Raw genomic sequence first — 18,159 nt, 5'->3', positions numbered from 1 at the left:
GAGGTCACAGTTTAAAGGTATGTGGCCCCTCTTAAAGAGTGGGATGCTATTAAATTTGAATCTCCTCAAAACAGAAGAGCCAGGAGGGTGAGAATAAATGCTGAGAATATATGTGTCTGTAAGACAATGTCATATGGAAACAACTCTGTTATTTTCCAATTCCTGTATTAAGTTTTGTCCTGTGTTTTTATTCCACTGATGTCAGTCTGGAGCCATGCATGATAATAACTATTTCTTATATAACACTTGTTATCAGTATATCTCAAAGTGCTTCCCATTTTTTTAATGTATTTATTGTCACAACATCCATGAAGGAGGGAGGTGTTGTTATCCTTATTTTACAGATAGCAAGCGGAGGCACAGAGAGGTTAAGTGATTTGCTCAAGGTCAAACAGGAAGAGTGCAAAACTGGGATATGGCACAACTGAACCTGGGACTCCCTGGGCTCAGCCAGTGCCCTACCCACTGGAACATCCTTTCCCTCTGGAGTCTTTATCTATAATGACTTCTGACGGTGAAGCACAGGGAGAGATGCAGGCAAAGGCACATAGAGGGTGATTCTTGTATGTGGCTTGATCACACACCTAGTAAAGCCAATGGCAAATGGTAAATCCATTGACTTGGATGATGCCGGATCAGGCCTTGTGAGCTGTGTGGGCCCTGTCTTGTGAAGTATTGAGTGAATCTTAAGAGGTGCTAAATGCCTTCATCTCCCACAGAAATCAATGAGAGCTGAGTGCTCACTCCTCACAGGATACATTCAGCCCCTTGCAGAATAGTACCCTGAGGTGTTACACATGCAGCGTGGACCACATCATATCCTCAGATACCCCCATCCCCCTGCTGTGAATTATGCATGTATCTAAGGACAGGGTTTGGCCTCAAGGGCATATGATGATGTCATGGCAACTAAAGGAGTGAAGCTTTGTGATCGCCTCAGAGCACTGAGATGTAGGTAAAAGTTATTTGTCATTTATTGTACATATTTGATGCATCACATAAGATTTTAAGAGAACATTTAAAAATTAAAGTGATAATAAAAAAGTCCCTTTAGTCCCCTGATAGGTTAGATAGTATTATAAATATGAGTAGAAGAGATGTAAACCTTCATGTTTCTGGGCATAAGCCAACCAGTAACAGATGGTGGGTAAGAAGAAACTCATCCTTTAGGCAGATTTCTTGCACAGTCTTCATAAGAATCTGGTACAGGCCACTGTCACATACAGGAGGGTCTGATCCAGTATGGCTACTTCTATATTCCTTTTTTTTTGCTGATTTCTTGTAAATTCTGTAAGAGGAAAAATATTTTTAGTTTTGTTTAAATATTTGATTTCAAGATCTTAATGGCACAGCTCATAGCTGTATTCTGGCTGATGAGGTGACTCAGCTAACGTTACCTGTAGTTCATTTGCACATTGCGATCTTCTTGATTAAAATGTTATGAGTAGTTTGGGGATTTTCTCAACACTTGAAAAATGGCTTTGATATCACTGGCCGGAAACACAGTCTTCTGAAATGTTCCGATCACCTATAACTCCCAAGTGAGAGCTGCATGTGCCCAGAGCCTTTTAGGATTTAGACCCCACTTCCTAGTATTTTACATATCTAAAGATTAATATAACAAAAAAGGTGAAAAAACCCACCCACTCACTAGAGATGGCTGGAAAATTTCAATGAAAATGAAATTTTGATGAAAAATATCCATGAAACTTACCACCGTCACCATGGTTAAAACTCTTAACACTTAGTGAAACAAAAAAAGAGAGCTAGCTTGAATTCCCTCACAGCCCTGTTAAAGGTCACTGGAGCCAATCTGGACCCAATAATGTTACTGGGAGAATGCAGGAAACTCTAGAAGAGGGCTTCCTTGTTTTGTTTTTTTTCCAGAGTGTAGACCATATCTTAATAGAGAATTTGTCCAAAGGACACCTTCCCTCCCATTCACCACTGAAAGAACCACAGAATTTGATCTACTAGATCAGGAAGTATTTATCTCAGATCTAACCAACACGCTATACAATGGCATTTTTAGGACCTGACTTTTGGACTGGTGAAGAGTTTGCCTACGTGGTCGATCACAATCTTAACTGTTCCCTGAATCTACTGTAGGATTTTTTTAAAAAAATATTATTTTTTGCTGGTACATTTTATCTGTTTATTAGCTCCTGAATTATAAAGCAAATGGATGCTCTCACCTCTCATAATGAAACTTCCTATTGATGTCAGGTAGAATTTCACAAGCAGAATGAAGGAAATATTTGGCCTAGTTATAATAGCTGAGCTCAGTACTAAGAGGTGCTGCATATTCTGCCCGGAACTTGCCTTTATGTTGTATATCAGCTAGAGGGGCTAATGCAGGGATGGGCAAACTTTTTGGCCTGAGGGTCACATCTGGGTATGGAAATAGTATGGCGGGCCATGAATGCTCACAAAATTGAGGGGTGGGGTGTGGGCTCTGGCTGGGGTTGCAGGCTCTGGGGTGGGGCCAGAAATGAGGAGTTCAGGGTGAGGGAGGGGGCTCCGGGTTGGGGCAGGGGGTTGGGATGCTGGGGGGTTGGGTGTGAGCTCCAACTGGGGGCACAGGCTCTGGGGTGGGGCTGGGAATGAGGGGTTGGGGAAGTAGGAGGGTGCTCTGGGCTGGGAACGAGGGGTTCGGAGGGTGGGAGAGGGATCAGGGCTGGGGCAGGGGGTTGCGGCATGGGAGGGGGTCGGGGTGCAGACTCTGGGCAGCGCTTACCTCAAGCAGCTCCCAGAAGCAGCAGCATGTCCCCTCTCCGGCTCCTATGTGGAGGCTCAGCCAGGCAGCTGTGCATGCTACCCTGTCCGCAGGCACTTGGGGCGGGGGCAGGGTGTGAAGCCCCTTGGCTGCCCCTACACGTATGAGTTGGAGGCGGGACATGCTGTTGCCTCCGAGAGCCATGCAGAGAGGGGCAAGCCCCTGACCCCGCTCCGTGGCTGGAGTGCCAGAGCAGGGCAAGCCCCAGACCCCACTCCCCAGCAGGAGCTTGTGGGCAAGATTAAAACATCTGGAGGCCGGATGTGGCCCCTGGGCGATAGTTTGCCCACCCTAGGGCTAATGGGATGACAGACCCCTTTCATGGGGCTTTCCAGTGGATCTGGTCCTGATCATATAGCTGATAAGAAATAAAAGAAGAAAGAATTAAACACAACAGCTAGCTCTAAAATGCTCAAGCTCAAATTTCTATTTAATTAGAGTTGGAGCAATGGACAAATCTCATCTGCACAGATTAGGAATGTAGCATAGTTTGCATTATCATGTAGCAGAAATTTTCACTGTCGTAACCTGGATTAAGCATTTAAAAATATTAATAAAAGATTAGTCCTTGGTGCTGATTTATGAGAAAAGACTAATAGGGATGAAGATTTATAAGTTGGGTGAGTGAGTAATGGAGTTTAGATTCTAAAGGTCAAACCGTTAGCTGGTGTGAATTGGCAGAGCTCCATTGAGTTGAGGATCTGGCCCCTTGCATTCAATAGCAAAGGGTTCATTCTGAACAGGGTTTGTAGCATTAGGTAGTCTAAATAAGCAAACTTCAACCTGGCAGAGCAGGAGAGTCACTTTGTCAGCAAATGTATTCACGGGGAGTCACAAAGCAATGGAGTGATATCAGGGCACCCTGTTGCAATGCTTGTGTCATGATACTGCATCCTAAGATTTAATCAGCACATAGGAGAATCAGACACATCACAGTGCACTGTACCATGGTTATTTGGAAAAAGATTCACTGCAAGTTCATCCGATATAATGGGTCAACTTCATCTCGGATGTAAGCAGGGACAAATCCACTGACATCAATTTGCCAGAAGTGAGTTTGGTCTAATTTCTCCTCTCATTCCCCACTCCAGGCTGCTTGGAGGAATCGGAAGAGTTGCTGGCAGCTCCAGTGCATGTGCTTAGTGCTTCTTGTGCTGCATTGTAAGTGTGCAAAGCCATTTGTAGCCCTCCCCCTGGGATCTCTGCCTCCTCTTCCTGAGGCCAAACCTGACTTTGATATACAGGTTTCCTAAGAGATATAGAATCTCAGGGGGAGAAGCACTAGCCTAGAAGTGTTTTTTGTAATACTGACTCAGCCCTGTAGAGGGAATGCTTCGGTAAGATTTAAGTGATGTGATGTGTGATTTCCAACATCAGGCACCAAATTCACCCCGGTGTCACCCCTCTCAATTCAGTGGGGTGACACCTGGGATGAATTTGGCCCAGTAACTTTTTCCTAAAATTCTTGTCATGTTACACAATGGCTTAATAAATTAATACCAAAATAAAGTAAAAAACAAAACAAAAAAGGAATGATATTTTAAATTCAGTGCAAGTGATAGCTTTTGATGCAGTATTACATGGGCATAAAAAGCTTATGATGACATGCATATGAAAAGGACTTTTCGTTCACAGCTTGCTGAAGGCCCTGCAGCTAAATGTAACAAACCAAATGTTTGTTGTGTTGTTTATTAACTCCTCTGAGTTTTCCATCTGAAACTGGCCAAGCAGAACCATAATTCCAGCTGAACCACATCGAGGAACTGGCTTTGTTAGCTGGATGTAGAAAGCACAAGCCCTTCAAAAATATCCCAGGATGTGTGTTGTTTATTGAGATAAAAGCAATAAACCTATTTCAATACCTTAATATGTATTGTTGATAATAATACCTTGCACTGATGTAGTCACTTCCTTCCAAAAATCTGACAGAGCTTTTCAGACATGCCTCACAACATCCATCAGAGCCACTCTAAACATGGGTAAACAGAGGCACAGAGAGGCTGTGACATGCCCAAGATGATTCAGAATCAGTGACAAAATTGGGAACAGAGGCAGGAGTCCTGACTCAGCCCTCTACCCTAAGTAGACAACACATTCCCTCATCACCTTCCCAAACTGACAATGCTTTTATCTACTTAAAAAGCATTATGATACCCATGTTTAAAGAAAGACGTCTGGGTGAGAGCCCTCCCCACCAAATACAAGTCATTCATGTCTATTTGCTGCTAGTGGATGTCTGTATCCTAATATACTAAGTTTTAATCATCACAATGGTTTATCTTCTTAGTGTACATTAATACTTTCACCCTTGGAGCTCTTTTGTCCAGAATTGTCTTTGCAATTTTTTGCAAAGCCAGAAGATTCATCCAGAGTTTCCTCCAGAAAAAAAAATCCAGAAAAAAAAAAAACAGCTTCTCTGGGGAACAATGTCAACTCTGATGCCACAAAGTTAACTTCTGTGCTGCAAATCAAGGGCAGATCTAGTAATATGTCGCCCAGTCCAGCCACGTCCAGATTGCATCAGGCAATCATCACTACCTTCTCCTCCCAGTGATGTAAGCAGGAATTTGTGGAATGACATCTCTGAACAACTCTCTCTGCCTTCACCCCTCCTTTCCCTCCCAGCAAATTGAAGGTAATTTTACAAATAAGGATGGAGCACTCCTAAAACAACTGGGAGTGCCTGGGACAAGCACATTTTACTTCCTATAAGAGAGGATGTGATTAAAGCCTTGTAAAAAAAGGGCTTGCCCCAGAAAATGCTCTGATGCCTGAGACAGGATGCAACCCAGAGATTTACAAAACAAATCATTGCATTTGCATAACAGTGTGGGCCAGTGGACTGGGGAGCGGGAGACATGGTTTCAACACTCTGCTCTCCATTGCGTTGCTGGCCAAGTAACTTTGCCACTCTACGCCTTGGCTTCTCCGAAAGCATAATGGTTTTACTCGCATGCTGAGATCTGCCAATGAAAAGCCAGAGAACAGTATTGTTACTATCCATGCAAGAAGATGAGAAGCAAGGAGTGGTAAGGGAGACCTTATATTGGGCTAACTAAAAATAAAGGGCTAGCTTGAGTCTTTAGATTTAACCTGGAGTAAAGGGCAGCACATAACTGAGCTGCTCCAGGAAGACCTCATAAGCATTGTGCCTCAGTGATCCCCTATGGGACACATTTCTCCTGGAGCTCCTCTTTATGCAGTATCAGTTAATTACTAGATGCAGCATACATACTCCCCCACCACATGCAGCCAATCCACCAACTTCCTCCCCCTTTCTGATGGGGGAGCTGTATCGGACACACAGACCCTGCTCTTCCCAAGATGTGGGTTCATCCTGCACAGCTGTGCAGGGGGATGCAATCTGACTTCCCTGCAGGGCCATGTGGGAGCCAGTCAAATCTAGTTCCAAACCTTCAGGCACTCTACAATCCCATTCTTCATCAAGCCAGGGGTTATTTTGTACTTAGTGTAATGATAAGATATGGCTAGAACTTCTTATTTTTAAAACTGCATCTTCTTGACTATAACAGGGTTCAAAAAAGAACTAGATAAATTCATGGAGGATAGGTCCATCAATGGCTATTAGCCACGATGCGCAGGGATGGTGTCTCTAGCCTCTGTTTGCCAGAAGCTGGGAATGGGCGACAGGGGATCAATCACTTGATGATTACCTCTTCTGTTCATTCCCTCTGGGGAACCTGGCATTGGCCACTGTCGCAAGACAGGATACTGGGCTAGATGGACTTTTGGTCTGACCCACTATGGCCGTTCTTATGTTGATCTTACACAATTGCTGTTTTGACAACATGAGCGCCTGCTTATGAACAAGAACTGTACAGCAGGACACTCTAACATGAAACCAGTATGAGCTCGCTCCAAGCAAAGTGTAGGGCAGTGCTTGGATTTAGTTATTTGCCAGTAGGGGATAAAATCCTTGTATTGGAGCCCAAGGTATTATATTGGAGCACTTGGTGCAATCAGGTTCAACCTACAGGCCAGAAATTTGTTCCTCAGAAGTAGGTTGATCAGGTTAAATATCTAATACTGGGGACGACCTGCATATCCCTCCATCTCAGATTGCTGTTATCCTACATTCTTTTAGGAGCGAGGGACAAAAGTTAGCCTGGCTCAGCGATGGTTAAGAATCATCCATGGAGAGGAATGTGTTTCATCAGAGGCAGGGAAATCCCTCTCTTCTGCTCCAGTGAGGAGTAGGGAATTGTCTTTAATTACGGAGGACATTGCCAGAGGCAGGAACCAATGAGCCCAGACTAACTTGCACAGAAAAATGTCCAAGAGGCTACAAATTTATTTAATTAAACTTAACAGTACAACACCAAAGGGCAGCAACTGGAATTCCTTGGGCCATTGCTCTGTGCACCACACTCTGATGCATCAGACTTGAAGTTGTTTTTTGCCAGAAGGACATCAAGGCCACAGGCCTTTACCAGCTTTCCAATGTGGCCAAAAGGCTGAGAGTGCACAAAGTTAACCTAGAGGTCAAATGAATCATTGACTGAGGTTCCCTTTGGATAAGGAAGGTGATGATTTCCCAGTAGGGCCATTCTAAGACAGGTTAAGGTCACAAAGGAAATGGCTGGCAGCACCACCACAACTAACTGTTGGTGCATTTTTCCTTTTACAATACAGTACATGTCAAAAGCAGATTTAAAATTATGGTTGTAGAAAAGTGGTGTAGCCCAGAAGATAGGGCACAGAACTAAATGTCGGGTGACCTGTGTTCTCTTCCTGGCAAAGCTACTGACTTAATGCACTGCTCTCTATGCCTCAATTTCTCCATTGTAAAATAGGTCTAGTAATACAATACTTACCCTCCTTTGAAATCCATGAATGAGAAGTGACACATAAGTGCAAAGCCTATGTATTTATTATCATGTAGCCTTCATGAGATATCCTACAACCATCACAAAGCTGCCTAGCACTTGCTTGGCACTATGCAAATATTAAACCCCTCCCAGATATATTTTCCTATCCAACATCCAATGGAGGATGTTGCACAAGTTTCTGCAGCAGCTGTTGCTTATACAGATGAATTGCACAACTCCTACTTGTCCATAGTTTTAAAGGGAAAAATAGGGAAAGGGCATTTTCTCCTACTGAGCTCACTATTCCTGACGTACAACTTTAGGAAGAATGAGCTGAAGGCCAAGAAGATATATATATGCATGCAGCTGAGCTATATTTAAAAAGTATATATGCATATAGCTGAGCACCCCACAGGCTGTGTGGTGGAAAGAGGAAAGAGGGTTCCTGTGAAGAGGTCTGGCTATGAAAGGGGATGGGATGTCTCTTCTGGTGCACAGCCAACACCCCTACTGTAGGTAGCTGGCTGAGAAGATGCAAACATCTGAGGCTGACCTAGCCCCCTCCCGTGTCTTTCACTTCCTTCCGCCTTGCCCACTTGAGAAGTCCCCACACACTCTAATATCTGGGCCACTGCTCTAGACAGCAGCTGAGTATGCCCACCAGTATTGCCAGATCCCTCTGGCTGGTACTGAGTAATCCTTCAGTAAAGGCTGGTCAAAGAAAGGTCTAAGGTTAGCCAATGGCCCTGTGTGCCACAAGTACTGGTCTCCCTTCCCCTCATTGTGGTGAGAGGTGTAGCAGCAGGAAGGGCCTTAGCTTGTATGGTAACAAAACCCACCTCCCTGGGGGCAAGGCTTGCCTCGCCTTTGAGGCAGCCATAGTGGTGGTGTGATGGCCACCATCTTGGCTGACACACCAAGGACTGAACCAGGGGGCCTCCAGAACTAAAAGCACGACCACTTGAGTTTACAAGCCAAGTCGCACCAACTGGGGGCTCTAGCAGAGCCCTATCCTGTTGAGAGGGCACTGAGGGCAATGTGTTACACACTCACCAGTGGGCTACAGTAGCTGAAGCTTAGGTCACAGGAGGCTGCTGCCCAGCTGCAGATAGAGGGGCAACCACAAGAGTGCGAACCAGAGGCTGGAGGCACTAGGGACATACACTGAAGAAAACTTACTTTGTTCCAAAGCTATACTGTGGTGTGGCCAAAGGCCGAAACAGACTGAGTCAGAGAAGAATGAAGGGTTTCTATGGGGAGAGTGGCTAGAGAAGTGACCTTACCAATCTCATGTAGAGGGACTGAGGTTACATAACAGTGTTGGAAGGAGAAGGACAGTGGGCTGGGCTGCTCAGGATAAGGGCTAGTAGGATGGAGGCTGTGAGAGGAAGCCTACACAGGGTAGAGTAGCCTCAGCTGTATACGGGCAGGAGTTGGAGGAGGGGCTGCTTCCCCCTCTCTGGTTATTTATCTCTCTAGGTAGATACAATGCACCCATCCCTGTGATATCTCAGAGCACTACAAAATGATAGAAAGCCACCCCAGTGATCACCTTAGCTTTGGTGGTGCCACTTTGGTAGGCGCCCAAGACACATGCTTCGGACTGACCAGTGGAAATGCTCTGAACAACAAGCCATGGGTTGTTTTTGCAGCTGTTGTGGCACTGCCTGCTTATGCCAGCAATCCCAGGGTCAGCACTGTGTTTCTCCTTCGCTGTGGTTACGGAGGCACCATCACAACAAAAGGAATATTCCCAGACCTGGGAAATCTCTGCTGCTGGAATAAAGGGCACCTCCTCTCCCCACATACCCCACCTGCTTTCCTGGTTGCTGCATCAAGAGACGGGGGCGGGCACGCTTCTTACACGACATCCCTTGTCCTGTATGGATCCTGGTAAAAACCCGGGATGTAACAAGCCGAGAATAAATAAATAAGAATGAATAACTCAGAAAGGAGCCCTACCCAGGCAGCAAAGCTAAATGCACAAATAAACCAAATCCACCAGCGACGGCTGCAGAGAGGGCAAGAGACGGGGCCATTTACAGACGTACAATGAGGCAGCGGAGGCTCCGCGTCCCCTGTGCTCCCAGGAGCAGCCGGCTCCTTTCAGACACAGCCTGGCGGTGACACATGGCTGCCGGGTTAGCCCGAGCGAGACGCTGGCAAAGGCAGATCGCGGGGCACAGGCGCCCCAAGGCTGCGTGCGTGGCGCTGCTGGGGAGCGCGCGGCCCCTTTAAGAGCCGACGCTGCCCTACCTTTCCCTTTGTACCTGCTTTTTGAAAGCGCTTTGCAGCCCTCGCATTGGCTGGGGGGGGGGGGGAGCCACCGCGTCTCCCCAGTAACTTGACCCGAGGCGCACAGCGAATGCAACCTGAAAAGTCCGGAGCATGGCAAGGTCCCTGCCCCCAGCCTCTGACACCCAATCAGGCTGCGGGGGGGGGGGGGAAGGTCCCTGCCTCTCTAAGCCGCTTCTCCCCGAGCAAAGAACCGTCTGTATTCAGCAGCAGCCGGGTAAGACGGTGGGGGAAGCCTCTTGTGTAGTGGATCTGTGCTGTGCTTTCTCTCCTTCAGTGCTGGAGGGGGCCCCGCCTCCCCTCCCCTCCCCAGAAGTAGGTGGGACCAGTTCAAGCCCTGTAGCTGAGCTCCTGCTTTCTGATGATTGTGCCATTAGAGGAATGCTCCTTCGCTCACCACCTCTTGTCATGACATTTTTTACGTGCAGTTTACAATGGTATTGACATCATCCGGAGAGCAGCCTCGGAATTAACGCCAAACAAACAACCGGAGGGACGGGTTTCTATTTCACATGTTATTCAAAAAACCAGCTCCCTAGCTCAGCAGCTGTGGTGTGGACAGGGATCGGATGAGGAAAGCTGGGTCTGCACTGGAGGAATGAATGGTGCCCTTATTATTTTATTTGTACTGTTTATTGGAAATCGATGGGTTTGGGATTTTTGTAGAGGAACAAGTGAAATGAGCAAATCCAAGAAGATTGACCATTGCTGATTAGCCTCCACTTAGTGTTGTGTTCACCTAGGGTAAGTTGATTGATTCACTTTGGAGACTTAATTAAAAGCATTGTAAAGCTTTGAATCGGATCTCTCCCTTTTTTGATTTTTGATATGGGGGACAAATCTTTCAAGGTGAATTTGCTGTTTTTTTTCTTGCCCCATCCTCTCTGAAGAACTATAATTTTCTCCATGCCCAACATGTTACAGTAAATTTTAGTTCTAGAAAACAGTGTTTATTATTATTATTTTATTTTATTATTTTATTTCATTTTAAAAGAAACAGTATCTAGACTCAAATATGGCAAAAAATTCTGTAGAAGGGTCCAAGGAAGACCTGAGCAAAATTTCAGAAGAGGAGATGATGAGATGGAGCAAGGAAGAGCTGGTGAAAAGATTGAGGAAAGTAGAAAATGAAAAAATGAACTTAATGGTGGAACATGGCAACTTAATGAAGGATGTAAACAGGAGGCTGCAGGTTCATCTGCATGAGATCAGGGGGCTGAAGGAGGTGAATCAGAAATTACAGGACGATAATCAGGAACTGAGAGAGCTCTGTTGCTTCTTGGATGATGACCGTCAGAAAGGCAAAAAGCTGTCCAGGGAATGGCAAAGGTTTGGGAGGCACACGGCCAGTGTGATGTGGAAAGAAGTTGGGATATATCAACAGAAGCTGAAGGAGCTAGAGGCAAAGCAGGAATCCCTCATGAGGGAGAACATGGAGCTGAAGGAGATAGTCCTCATGCTAGATGAAGAGAGAAATGGAGCTGGCTCTAGGAGCTCTATAGACAGCCAAGCCAGTTTGACCAATTTGAATGGGAGCTCTGGCACCAGGGATGTGGGGGATGGTAGTAGCACCTCCAGTACTGGGAGCGCAGGGAGCCCAGATCATCATCACCTTCACCTCCACCATCACAAACCTGTTGAGAATAAGGCTGGAGCAATAAGGAGATCTATGGATGACTTGTCTGTACCTGTTCACCACAGGAGTATCCCCAATGGTCTCAATGGTAAGTCTGTTCCCCCACTTCCTCCCTATCTCTAGTTCTGTTTGAGGAAGTGCTGTCTAGTGTTTACACAACTGGGGTGAGATGACATGGGGCCTGTACTTAGCTCTGCCACAGATTTCCGGTTTGAACATGGGCAACTCACTTTAACCACTCTGCCTCCACTTTGCCACCTGTGCAATGGAGATGCCTGTCTCAAGGAGGTATTGTGAGTGTTAGTTTATTGACCTTTGGACAGTGCATGTAGCTGGAAGAGTCCATGGGAATGCATGTTATCATTTATTATAAGGAGTAGTAATTGTATAAGAAATACAGTAGGTGATCTTCTGGGAAATGTGAAATGCACCCTGTGCATTTCTCTGTGATTTTATTAAACCTCTTAATCTGATAACTAGTTCATAGTGGAGCTGTTCTGATGTAGTTATACTATTGTTAAATGCTCATCAGATGCATTATTAATGGGGGGGCTGTGAGATTGTCTTTTATTTTTTTGTTTTAAGTCCTGGCAGGCAAACTGACTATTGGTTTTCTGAGTTAAATAAACATTGGTTTTCCTGTTAGTGTTTTGTTTTATCTTAGCTGCTTGCCTGATAGTTTCATGAGCTTGATAAAAGCATAGTTGGGATGTTGGAATTATTACAATCCTCATCTGCCAAATAATGGATAAAAGCGTCACCTGTTAACTACATGGGGCTTTCACTGGCAGACTGTCTGAAACTGAGCAATGCCCAGTAGCTAAAGACTGTGTTCAATGTATAGGAATTAGCTTAACTTTTTTGCTTCCTCCCCTTCCTCTTGTGAAATAATCAGGGATCATTCTATAACTGAAACTGTACTTATACTTTATACAATGTATGCTCACAATTAGAAAAATCCCAAATATGGAATGATGACAGGCCTCATCCTGTTCTTCTCAGGCAGGCAAAGTTGAGTCTATATTGAGCTGGCTTTAAAATAATACTAATATTGATGATAATAATATTACTAGCAATCCCCAGAATGTCATTAAAATCCAGATTTGTGGGGAAAGAAGTCTGGGATGCAAAAAGATTTCAAATTTGACAGGAAGAACTTCTAAAGAGTGCAGTTCTGATGAGAAGAACCATCAGGAAGCAACCTGGGCTCATACATGACAGCTAGAGTTTCAGCTTCTTCAAGCCACTTTCCACCAGAATATCCAAATCAGATTGGAATATTCTGTGGTAAATGGGGTATAAACTACAGCATCCTCCTTTTCCAAGCTTAGAAACTGCAGTCTCAGCACCGCCAGCTTGCAACAGCAAGGACTGAGTGGAATGTCAGAAGGGAGGAGCGGGGGAGTTGGTTCTTCTGATTGATGTTCTTGTCATGTTCCAAATGTGAGAATGTTACATTTACAAAGGGGTAGATGTAGTTCACCCCCTCCAATGGGAGAACCACACGATGGGGCAGATAAGGGACTGCCAAGTCACCCTAAGACTTAAGGAGTTTTAGGAGTGGTGGAGGGAGCAGAGGGCCTGGCAAGGTCCTGGTGTTCTATGGGTAAGCCTCAAGGCCACAGAGAATGTGAGTGGGACTTGAGGTCACTCAGCACTTATCAGTCCAATCCTGAAGAGTGTTATCCTTCACTAACTTGCCATGCTCCGAGTTCCCTTGCAATAGCTGCCTTTTCCCTACAATAGTTGAACACATTACACCCATTTAACTCAGGGCAGGAATGCTGGTTTAGAGGCTGGTACTGTCCTCAGATGTTGCAGGACATAGTATCTTAAACGTAATTTGCTTCTCATGCTACTTTACCATCTCATGAATTTTAAGCAGCATTTTAAAATGTCTTCAAAGCAGAATTGTAGATCTTATTTTATAAAGCTTTGCTGTTTGCATTTCAGATGCTTTGTCTTGATGTGCATTGTGCAAAAAAAGCATTTTAATTCTAAATTCTTTCTTTGCGGGAGGAGGGTCACAAAGTCTTTTTACTATACTGGGCCAAGTTCCTCCTAGATGTCACTCCACTAATTTCAATAAAGTGACACCAGGGCTGAGTTTAGCCCATTTATGATAACCAGATGTTTTCATGAACTGGATTGTTTGCTAACGCAAAGCATAAAAATATTCTTCCTGGAAGATCCTGATGCCACGGTGATGGGCGCCGTAGAAAAACATTAGATGGAATTCAGTTGCCTCCCTCTGCTTACACAAGAAAAGGAAAGTCTGCAACTGCAGGGCCGAATTGGGCATGGAAGTGGGGAGTGCTCCCTCTACATGCCAGCCTCTCCAACCCTCCCCTCTGTAAGCTTCCCTCTAAGTTTCATCACTAGTGTCCAGGGCTATGGGATGCATGAGCCAGAGCTGCTAGATCAGGGGGTTTCAACCTTTTTTCATTTGTGGACCCCTAAAAAATTTCGAATGGAGGTGTCAACCACTTTTGAAATCGTAGACATAATCTGCAGGCCTCCAGGGGTCAGTGGGTCGCAGATTGAAAACCACTGTTCTATGGTAACAACTACCTTTTGCGGACCCCTTAGACATAGTCAGCGGACGCCCAGGGATCTGCGGACCACAGGTTGAAAACCACTGTGCTAGATTCTCCACTCACCGGGGTCATTGACACAAGTTACAAAGCTTTTGTGATAACTTGCCTAGTTTTTCAATCTTCGCTGTGCAACCACTCCCCCTGCACTACATATGCTGCCTCACCCCCTCCTTTTGATGCTGGTAGCTGGGGAAACCATGTAGCCCCTGCACCTTCCATGAAGTCCAAGAACTGTAAAGAGGTGAGTGCCTTGCGGAGTAGAAGCAAGGAGACACAGCATAGATACTGTTTACTTCCAGAGGTTCTCTCAGGATATTTGGTATTGGGCAGGGTGAGGAAAGTCTGGGTTCAGAGGATGTAGCCTTTGAGCTCTTTCCCATGGGGTGTGAAGGTGGAACTTTGCCCTGATGGATAAATCCAAGAAAACTCTGTGTTTAAACTCAGTTTCCATTTCTCTGAGTGGAAATAACCCACGTAGAGGAGAAGGGAGTATTAGGTTTGGTAGGATCTCATGTGTGTAGGGTGGGGGGCGGCCTGGCTTGGGTTTTTGTGTAGGAAGGAGCAATGTGGACTTAGGGAAAACTTTTCAGAAGTGGTGACAGGTTTAGGTTCCTCTGTATAATGGATGCCCATCTTGAAACACTTAGGATGGTCTCTTCGGGAAATGTTGACACTGACTCTTTGCCATGAACTTGTATAGTTTCATGTCTGCTGGTGTGCAGATATAATCTACACTCTGTAATAATCCATGTACTGATGCCAGTAAACCTGATCTGGTGAGTTAGGTAGTGAAGCTGTAAAATGACTTGCATAGTTGTCATTCTCCGATGGCATCGGTATTCAGCAGAGGCTCTGTGCCTTTGGAAAAGCTTGTGAATACAAATGCAAATGCAGCCTCTTATCTGGCTACTTTTGATTGGCAGCAAGATGTCTGGCACTGGGGCAGGTTTAGGATTGTGTGCTACAATTCTGGTAAGGCTGCTGCAATGTGGAAAAGCGAGACAGGTGAACATAAAGAATGCAGAAAGTCGAGTGAGTCTGTGGTTGAGCTGAGACTGAAACAGTCTGCATCATGGATTCTGTCCATTTGTTCCGCTTGGTGATTCTTGTGCCGTAAGCACAAGAAGGTGGAATTCAAATTTCTTTACATTTTTGGATTGATTTTTCTCCCTTGAATAAAAAGAAAGGGGAAATTTTGAGGGTTGAGTGTCTCGTTGCAGAGAAGCATTGGTGCTAGGTTTTAATTTTTTGTGGCACTAGGCAAACTAAAAAATGCCCAGGCTGCCCATCCCCCAGCTACTCAGACAGAAAACAGTCCCTACATGGTTTCTTAGCTCTAAGAGCCTAGTGGAGTAAGAATAGAATATCAGAGTCGGAAGGGACCTCAAGAAAAAGATCATCTAGTCCAACCCCCTGCTCAAAGCAGGACTAATCCCCAATTGTTGCCCCAGATCTCTAAGTGGCCCCCTCAAGTATTGAACTCACAACTCTGGGTTTGGCAGGCCAATGCTCAAACCCCTGAGCTATCCCTCCCTCCAGAATATTCAGGTTTTGCTTGTGGATCATGCTTTTCTATGTATTAAGCAGAATGATTTCAGTTGAATGGTGGTTTTGCGAAAGAGTCAAGCACTTGGAGGCCATTCAACTCATCTCTCACATGACAAATTAGATTTGAAGGAGGTTTGTACGAGAGAACAGGGTTTAAACCACAGCCTTGCTTTCCCTTTCTCCTATGAACCTATGGAAATGGGACTGAGTGCAAGAGCCTAATCTAGCGTCCACTGTCCATCCTCCTGTTGACTTCAATAGACCGAGGATCAGGCCCAAGGTGAGAAGATGTATGTGAAATGATAGATTCGCCAGGTAAATTCAGGCTAATTTAAGTAGCCATGATAAAGAACATTGTCCCACTTTCCCTTTTCTTACCTCTCATTCTCTTTCCTTTAAAGTATATCAGTTCTGTGGTGCAAGGGGATCTTAGCAGGCCTTTTATCAGAGAAGTATCCACAGCTCCTTGACTAACTACTGACAACAGCAGTAATAACGGTAATAAAGATAAGTGATGACCCCAAATTTACTAGAATAGTGTATAAAATCTACCATGTCTCTGGATATTCTGTAAAAAGCCAGGTAGAAATCTGTCTGGCCTTACTGTAAGTGATATTTCATATTGCTGCTTGCGTGTGCTTGTTAACTGTAAGGTATGTGGGAAATTAGACTCTCAGGGACTGATCCAAAGACTGCTGAAGTCAAAGGGAGTATTTCTATTGACTTTAGCGGACTCTAGATCCGACCCTTATTACTGTTATTCAATAACAGTTGAAAGCATAAGACAATTGGCTTCCATAGGATTTGTGTACACCTCTGGGACTCTGCACAGCTGATAATATGAGGCAAATGTGACACTGGTGCCGGTGTAGAACAATTCCACCCATTGGTGACCAATCACCAGTGTAGCTGCAATGGTGTAAACCACTAGTGAAGACAAGGGCGTCTGTGATTTTCACCAGTTCAGTTTAACTCTGCTTGAAACAAGGGTAAATGCAAATTGTGGCTTTCCTTTCCACACTAGAGGTTTTTACTGGTGCAAACACACTAGCAATTGATGGATGAGATGGAGACAAAATCCCAGTGCATACAAGGCTTGAGGGCTTTTCATTTTTCTCCAAGGGTCAAATTTTTGTCATGAGAGGTTCACACTCAGCTCCCATTGAAGTTGTTTGTTCCGGGTACCTAAGCTGCTCCTCAGTTTGTCTTGCTGTTTCCCATGTCTCCTGTGCTTTATTCCAGTTGGCTACCAGCTCTAGCTGGGTCAACTTTCTAAAAAACCAGAGTGATCAGAAAGGTCTGTAGGAAATCTGTGAATTTGGCAATTAGGCTATTGATTAATGTCTCTGCTGTAATAATTCATCACTGCTATCCTCTTCAATGGAAGAAGAATTATCTCTGAGGACGAGGGGGTGGAAAGATCACTAGTTTACCGATTCCCACTTGTAAATGTTCACATATTTATCTAGAGGGGACAATATATTATGTTTAAAATGGTGGCAAAGAAACACTGTTTAAAGAGTAACAAATTTATTAGAGCATAAGCTTTCGTGAGCTACAGCTCACTGCATCCGATGAAGTGAGCTGTAGCTCACGAAAGCTTATGCTCTAATAAATTTGTTAGTCTCTAAGGTGCCACAAGTACTTCTTTTCTTTTTGCGAATACAGACTAACACGGCTGCTACTCTGAAAACTGTTTAAAGAGCTGTTTCATGCGGGTTGGTATTGATCTTATGTGCACCTTACTGTACTTCTTTCTCCCTCTATTCATTCTGCTCTCTTTAGGGCCAAAGTCCTTTGTTGTTGTCTGAGTATTGCAATCAGTATATACTTTTGCGAGGGTGCATTAATGAGGCCTGAGAGACCAAAAGGAGGTAGGGGTAGACAAGGGCAGGCAGAAACAAGGAATATGGATTATTTAAGATATCTTAGTGACCATCTGCCACACACTGAAGAAATAGATATTTTTCTATAGTTCTGATGGAATCCCAAAATTTAATTTTTATAGTAAAATTTTCTTTGGAGAGGGACTCAGATCAGACTCCACTCTCTTGCACACTCTCTGCTTCATCCACATGAATTATGTGGCAAGGGCAGTGAAATCTGAACCCAGATCTGGATCCTGTTTCCACAAAAGCCTCTTTCTTTAGAATGGGCCAAACCAGAGCCCTGGATCGAAACATGAAGTTGTTGGATCTGAGGTTGGCTCAAGCTTCAAATCTAATATGCTTATTCTAATAATATATAGCACTTTCTCTTCAAAGTGCTATAGAAACATTAATTTTTTGATGCTGTTGTATTTTACATGACAATAGTTCTAGCATTTTAGAACATGAGCTACAATCCTTCATGATAACCATGGAAACTTGCCCTGGGCTGAAACTTTAAATGTAAGACCTGAGCAGAATACCTGTTTTAAAATCTTCTGTAATTTTATCCGGGTCTGTGAATAGAAGATTAAAAAATGCCCATGTTTCA

The 18,159-nt window shown here is 44.6% G+C and overlaps 1 protein-coding gene across 3 annotated transcripts in view; it reads left to right on the top strand.

The window, feature by feature from the left end:
* The first annotated feature begins 9,870 nt into the window (after positions 1–9,870).
* The window catches only part of CCDC85C (coiled-coil domain containing 85C), a 172,598-nt gene continuing 164,309 nt past the window's right edge, over positions 9,871–18,159 (top strand). The window contains exon 1 of one of the 3 annotated variants that reach the window (XM_038404576.2): positions 9,871–11,624. In XM_038404576.2, the coding sequence (XP_038260504.1) occupies positions 10,916–11,624 (709 nt within the window). In that variant the 5' untranslated portion in view covers positions 9,871–10,915. The remainder of the gene's footprint in view (positions 11,625–18,159) is intronic. The other 2 variants (XM_038404578.2, XM_038404577.2) reach the window with 2 other exon arrangements.

Source organism: Dermochelys coriacea, chromosome 6 (assembly GCF_009764565.3).
Source record: "Dermochelys coriacea isolate rDerCor1 chromosome 6, rDerCor1.pri.v4, whole genome shotgun sequence".
In the NCBI taxonomy this organism is placed as follows: Eukaryota; Metazoa; Chordata; order Testudines; family Dermochelyidae; genus Dermochelys; species Dermochelys coriacea.
This window is presented reverse-complemented; position numbering and strand designations above follow the sequence as displayed.